Below are 6,955 nucleotides of genomic sequence, written 5' to 3'. Positions count from 1 at the left end.
TGCCTCTTGCCCCATGAGAGCGAAGGGGCTCCAGCCAACCCTATGAGTCTTTTTGGCTGTCAGATAATAACCGATTCAGTGTTATTGATTGATGAAATAAAGTCTGTTAAACCTCTTAAGGTTTCTTTTGATCCTCATCTTCAACTTTTCTGTGTTTTTTAGTATTCTCTAAATTCTTGTAATATGTGTCACTTAGAGTTTGTTGATGGCCAACAGATCAAATTCCAGGACAAAAACAATTCTACAGCTCAGTCTGCCTTACAGGGAAACAGGTTATTCTTACTAAAGTAACACACACACACACCCTCAATAATCTCACAGAAACAAAGAACATTTCAAAGATGACGACCGGTTCAGCCTTTGAAAGCTACAATCAAAACCATGGAGTGACTCATCACCACAGCATGTTCGTGGTTAAAATGGTGGAGGTGGAGCTTTGGGTGTGTTGGGAGAGGTTCACCTACAGGTAGAGGGACAGGTGGAGATCTTAACCAGAATCTGTCTGGACTCTGCATCAGCAACAAGCTCATCTCTGCATTTTGACCGCAACAACCCAGCCAAGGTAAGTCTGCCAGACGTTTGTGTGTTATAGGAAGTGAACAACGAACTGTGTTCAGGCTGACGGAGTGGAGAATCGGGTTTGGTTATTTTAATGGGAAGGATTCAAAGAATTGAAAACTGAAGACATAAAAGGACACGACAAGAATAAGAAAGCCAGGTTTGGGATTTTCTGACAAGTGAATTTAAAGTGAGTTATATTGCACAAAAGAGACCAATTGGAAATCAAATATCACATGATTAAAATTCAAACATTGCATAAATCACACAAGGGAACAGAAATACACAGGAGCCAATATTGATTTTTATTTATGCGCATGTTTCTGCTAATCTGCCAACGTTTTCTTGACTTTTATGTTGTTACTTTAAAGCTATAAAGGTGTGTTACACTGCACCTTTACAAAAAAGGGTTCACTCTAAACGCTTTAATTCAGGATTTACCATGAACATTACCGTCTGACTGACTTACATTCTGGACCTGCAGGGACATTAAATTAGACTATAACTTAGCGCATTTGACAGAGACGGGGCCTGGTGTAGGATTCAAATTATCTTCATGGGTAAAATTTCAGGTGTTACGTTTTAGATTTCTTGACGTACTTCAGCTGGGTCTTGAAAAATCATCATAAGTAACTGATCCAGAGTGAGAGTGAGGACGGTCTTTGCAGCAGTTGCTATGGCTGACATGTAAACAATGTAAAAGATTGCATTTTGAATGCAGTGAAAGGACATGCATGTGCACATAGTGAAAAAGTTCCTTCATGTAGTTGTAAATAAATATATACATTTGTTCTGTATCCAAGTATTTCATTTTCAAATTGCTTTTAGGGGATTTCTGTGATTGTTTTGGCTGATTATCAAAGGTGAACTGAAAATCAAGGTCAGAGAATGTGATGATTGTTTAATCAGGGAATTTCCAGATTTAAACTGCCCACTGATTCATCAGCTGAATACTGAAATGCATCATGGAAAAAAAATGAAAAACAAAGTTCCCTCCCTCTCTCACATGGAGACACAGGTTTGACCAGCACCAGAGTCTCGGTGAAGCCACGCCTACAGCAGGGTGTTAACTCATATGTAACAAAAAGTTCTACTCTGCATCTCATTCAGTTTCACTGAACTCATCATAAGCCCAAGACTGCGCTGCATATTTACCTAAAACCTACCTGCTTAATTTCCACGAATTTCCTTTCCCCCCCAAAAGCATACGTACATCCCATGCTAAATGGTCCTTATGTGAAGGAAAAAAACTCTGGGAAGCTTCTGGGAAGAACTATCCAATTAATGTGCCACCGGCTATTCCGAGCACAGAGATCCAGCAAGAGAAAAAGCAGCATATTAGATAACGTTACTGCTCCTTGTTAACAGTCATCAAACATATTGTATTTCTGCAAAAAAAAAAACCCACAATAAAAATCCTGCTCTCTCACGACCAAATTCAGAGGGTGTTGTAACAGTTTTGGCTGGCACACCCAGAGGGAAGCATGCAGCTCAGTCGCATTCCTGCGCCATCATATGGGTGTATACAAGTTCTCAATGTCTATGTGTGACACAACGATAAAGCGGTCGATCAGCTTCTGTTCTGAATCGGACTTACCTAGGCTGGTGTAGCAGGTGGAGACATTAAGCAAGACCCAATAATGTAAATAATACATTTTAGGGTGACGTGTCTTGGTTAAGGTTAGGCTAGTGTGCTGCAAATGTAGTGAGGGAAACAAGACTGTTTGTGTAAGAGAAACAGAAAACCATTCAGAGAATGAATGGTTGGTCAAGGTAGCGCCCAGTTATTGTGCATATCTGTGTGGAAAGAGAGAAACGAGAAAAGTGAGACAAAAGGAAATGAGCTGAACGCAGAGAGGAACGCGCGAGTATACTTTAAGCACTGTGATCCTCCATCAAACCAGTCACATGACTTCTGACTGTCAAAGGGCCTTTCTCACACTGCTGGAGCTTCAGAAGCACAGTGAGGATGTAATAGAGTGAATAAATGAATGTGTTCAGTTTGGGAATGACTCTGTAGAGTGGATTAAATTTTACAGGCAAACATCCAAATCTATAAAATACGTCTGGCAGCTGTATATGGACACATTTAAATTACAGCATGCTCTTCCAGAGGGAGAGGTGTCCAGATAACACCGGAAACAAACAGACATTTTTTATACTGTGCGGCATCACATTTGTGCCTTCTATCATAAGAATACAGATTATGTTTAAATGATGTAACATCAAATGATTTTTCACATCCTATCTCTGAGTTTTAGATTGATATTGATATAACGACAGATTGGACAGTGATGCTTTTTGGCAGATATTTCAGCTCTGATTTTGACTTTTACTCAATCTATGTTCACATTCTCTTAGCTTATCTTATCATTTATCTCCACTTCCTCTGGCTCGTCTTATCATCACAGCCGACACTGGTCACTGGTCGGAGACACCAGGAGCACTTTTTGGATACCAGCAGTGTGTATCGGAGATGATTATGTAGCATGTGCTCTACACGCTCATGAAATATATAAATAATCACAATAAGGTTGTGTTACACCTGGCACACAGCATCCATGTAACTCATACAATCTAATACTTTAAATATCAGAGCCAGCGTTGGATTTCTTTACCTTTTGGCATGTACCTTGGGGGATGGCACCTGCTTCACACGTGGAAGCGTTTTGTTATAATATAATTAGAAAGACTTCACTCAAAGTTTGTTAGTCTCAACATCTGTTTTTAAAGCATTAAAGTCTGAATTTCAGTATCATCTCAGAGTATACAATCAAATTATCCAAGCAGCAGATTCCACTGTTATTTATTTCCTACTGCTACTACATATATAAGATTGTCACATATGATACATATACTTTTATCAAGTACATATAGAAAGCTGTGCACACGAAATGCCTTACGAGTAACATTTCAGCCGTACAAACAAATGAAACATTAATTAATTCAACAAATATCTTTGGGTTTATGTTGCATTTAAGTCAGTAATGTAATTTCTCTGGTAGCCTGATATTATACATGAAATGGGGAAACAAAGCACTAATGCAATTCCAAGGATTTTCTTTTAGAAGGAGGTCAGAAAGAAGTTTCTGTGAGCAGCCACACCTGAAACAGTCCAACTGGCACTCAGACGCTCCTAGGCGTTTCCCAAAAGCTGCTCACATGAAAGGTCCCTACAATGAAGGGCTAGATATGTGTCAGACAGGAATGAGAGACATTTTCATGGTGACCGAACCGGCAATGTTTCAGTTCAATCGCCAAGGCTTTGGTTCCCTCTGGTGGCACAAAGCAGCATTGCATTTGTCTTGAGCATTGGAAAGAAAAAGGGAAAGCAGAATCACAGGAGAGATCTCAGGTATTTGGCCCTGACCGCACCCTTCATTACAGTCCTTTTTGTTTCTTTGCAGCAAAATGAGTGCAGACGGAAAAAAGGAACCCCCTCCCTACATCATACCGGGTAAGCCCACAGCTCACACATGCTCAGTCAATATTCATGATCATTATCGTCATCTCCTCACCAGCTTGATTCTTTCCCTTTTCCTCTTCATATGGTCCAGTAGAGGGTCAAGGTGATGGTGTGAGAGTTTACCACCCCCACACTCCTTTCACCCCACCCTCCATGCAGACACAGCAATCGTCTGCCTCTGTCACGCCAGGTATTCTTCTCACACCTGAGTCTCACACTTTTTAGAAGATTTAAGGTAAACATACTGTTGTTCATTGTTTTGCGTGTTTCCTGTCTTCTCTCAGTGTACACCGGCGGAGGGGGAGGCGCAGGTCAAGGTTTGGACTCTGGAGAAGGCAAAAAAAAGTTTGTAAGCTACGACATGGGACTGGGGACTGAGTCCGGCATGACGACCTGCGCTTCCTGCCAGCAACAGGTTATGACCAATGTCACCTACAAGGCAGGAACGTACGCCTGGCTCATGTGTTTACTCTTCATTTGCTGTGGGTGAGTGGTTTTAATCAGTTAGCTTCTTTTTAGCGCCCCAAGGCTTTTGAACACAGATCTTCTTTGTTCAACTCTGTTACTTGATTTTTATCAATTTTATCTCTTGTAAATACACTGCTTACAGCACACTTCAAAGGATGAAGTGGAAACGTTCTTTCTTTTCATGTCTGTATATGCATGTAAAAATGTAATAAAGAATGATCTCATCTGGTGTATGATAGCACGACTCTAACCTTCTGTGTGTGTGTTGCAGGTTAGTCCTTTGCTGCTGCCTGATTCCGTTCTTCATGAAGAGATTCAAGGATGCTTACCACACCTGCCCACGCTGCAACAGAGTGCTGCACGTTGAGAAGAGGAAATGCTGTAAATGATGAGCACCAGGGCTGATATGGCCCCGTAGAAATAAGAAATAGCCTCCTGTTACCTTTGTCTGTGTCTTATGGTCAACCGGTAAAAAAAAATGGCATTTTCTCAAACTGGCAGAGAAAGGTGACAGGGGTAGCTTGTTTCTATGGATGACAAAGCCAAACATGAATGACTTCTATCAGATTATTAGGAAACAGACTGGGAGTGATTGTGTTGTCCGAGCTTCTGTTTGTTTTTTTGCTCTGGCAAGTTACAGAACACCCCATGCACTTTGAAACTGTTATCATTATACTCAGAAAATTTTGGATGCGTAATGTTAAAATGAAGGTTTGTACATAGAATATATTGCATGTTTTATGCATAACGGGATTGCACAATTTCTGAATAAATCACAGCGGCAGTAAATTACACATTGAACGATAAAAGGGTGCAGAAATAAATATATTTGCTCATCTCCAGTTTCATGAGTCATTGCTCAGTAAACTGATACACAAAGCATACTGGGTTAATGTCATATTTGCATATGTGTCACTCAGGCAAGGCAAAAACAAGCTTACATGCTGTACAGTGGAGTGCTGTAAATATAGTTAAGCCTTTTGTTCAGACTATTTGAATGTATTCATTCATTATTTGCAAATTACAATGCAAAAGTAAACCCCCCCACCCCTGGAGGATGAGCATGCTCTATTGCTCTATTATTTACTACTATTAGCTCTATGATAACATTATTTCTCTAATAAAAACAGATATTACAGAACTCTGCTGTGTTTGTGTTGGTTCTTCTTCTCTCTAGAAATGTCACATCTACATTGATGGAGTACTCAAAAAAAGTAATGCATTTACTCATTGCCCATCTTGAACATAATGCAGTATGATACTGCCAGAGAAAGTCATTTGTTACTGTGCTTGTTTTATTACTTTTGCATTACTTCGTAACATTCCCTGAAATGCACTGTCACGCAGTTAACAGTTAACAGTTAACAATGAAAACATTAGTCCCACACACTTACATGAATCCCTTTCCTGTTTAGGACAGACATACAATCTTTTCTTTTTAGTGTTGACACAGAGCAGCTGAAAACCAGACCAAAGACACTTCAAAGCAATTGACACAGTCATTCTACTGTATAAACGCAGTAGAAACGGCTTTGTTACCTGTTAAAACTAGGATGTGGTTGCTGGGGTGGAGCAGAACTGTAGTTACCAATAAGTAAGTACAGATAAAATAAAGAAATTAACTGGTTTGCAAATTATAACTGCGTGATTTTACCTAGTCTTGTGTTCTACATTATAGTCAATCCTTTTAAAAAATTCTATTATGATTTATTTTCTACCATGTCTCCTGCTCTCTTGGTCAGATCTCTCTAAAAAAGGACAGGCTTTACCTGAATCAATAAACAATGTATAAAGTCAGAAAAACGGATTGCAGCTTCAACCTTGTAACAGGAATCTTCTTTCTGTTTCAAAAATGACTTGATATCACTCATGACTTGGGATGGGTATCGTTTAAGTGTTATCCGATACCAGTACCAAACCGGTACTTTTGAAACGGTGCCGGTGCTTGAACCGGTGCTGCTTACGATGGTGTTTGCTAGTTCACCTTACATGCATTAATTTAATCACATGGTTAGCCTACTCAACGTAAATTACACACGAACAACATTAAGCGACTCACCCAGAGAAGAACGGCTGCTGCTGCCGTCATCATTTCTGCTACACTGACTCTCCTCTTCGGGTTCTTGGGGGATGTTGCCAACTCCGGTTCCGATAACAGGCACCACACCCGCAGAAGATGTGCTCTGTCTTGCAGCAAGCTATCAAATACGGTGCATTTCTCGGCTTAAAAAACCCCCGCTATGCGTCGCCAGGCATTTTATCAGATTCGAGGTGTTACCTCATTTGCACCGTATCACCTTAAAGCACTTGTTGCAGAGTTTGCATCTTTTGCTGTGAAGTACAGCCAGACTTTTGACCGCTTCGCCTTGGGCATTTTTAATCTGTAGCTCTGCTCTAAAAGAAAGTACGTACCTGGGCCCGCCTACTACGCTTGCAAAGATAAAATGATTGGCTAGAATCCAA

The 6,955-nt window shown here is 40.4% G+C and overlaps 1 protein-coding gene across 2 annotated transcripts; it reads left to right on the top strand.

Moving 5' to 3' along the window:
• Nucleotides 1-431: 431 nt before the first annotated feature.
• si:ch211-157c3.4 (Lipopolysaccharide-induced tumor necrosis factor-alpha factor homolog-like) lies at nucleotides 432-5,633 on the top strand. Of its 2 annotated transcripts, none has more exons than XM_005950868.3 (5): nucleotides 432-562; nucleotides 3,966-4,015; nucleotides 4,116-4,214; nucleotides 4,309-4,510; nucleotides 4,764-5,633. In XM_005950868.3, the coding sequence occupies exons 2-5, from the start codon at nucleotides 3,970-3,972 to the stop codon at nucleotides 4,879-4,881; spliced, it is 465 nt and encodes a 154-aa protein (XP_005950930.1). In that variant the 5' UTR covers nucleotides 432-562; nucleotides 3,966-3,969; the 3' UTR covers nucleotides 4,882-5,633. The 2 variants fall into 2 exon arrangements, with proteins under 2 accessions (XP_005950930.1, XP_005950931.1); XM_005950869.3 differs by having other exon boundaries at nucleotides 433-562; nucleotides 4,119-4,214.
• The last annotated feature ends 1,322 nt before the right edge of the window (nucleotides 5,634-6,955 follow it).

Source organism: Haplochromis burtoni, unplaced genomic scaffold (genome assembly GCF_018398535.1).
Source record: "Haplochromis burtoni strain Fernald_Lab_line unplaced genomic scaffold, NCSU_Asbu1 Contig_866, whole genome shotgun sequence".
Classification (NCBI taxonomy): Eukaryota; Metazoa; Chordata; class Actinopteri; order Cichliformes; family Cichlidae; genus Haplochromis; species Haplochromis burtoni.
This window is presented reverse-complemented; position numbering and strand designations above follow the sequence as displayed.

Coding starts and splice junctions, on each gene's coding strand:
- si:ch211-157c3.4 (XM_005950868.3), top strand. CDS start 3,970: ATGAGTGCAGACGGAAAAAAGGAACCCCCTCCCTACATCATACCGG. Junction 4,016..4,115: donor CCCTCCCTACATCATACCGG/GTAAGCCCACAG, acceptor CATATGGTCCAG/TAGAGGGTCAAGGTGATGGT. Junction 4,511..4,763: donor TTACTCTTCATTTGCTGTGG/GTGAGTGGTTTT, acceptor TGTGTGTTGCAG/GTTAGTCCTTTGCTGCTGCC.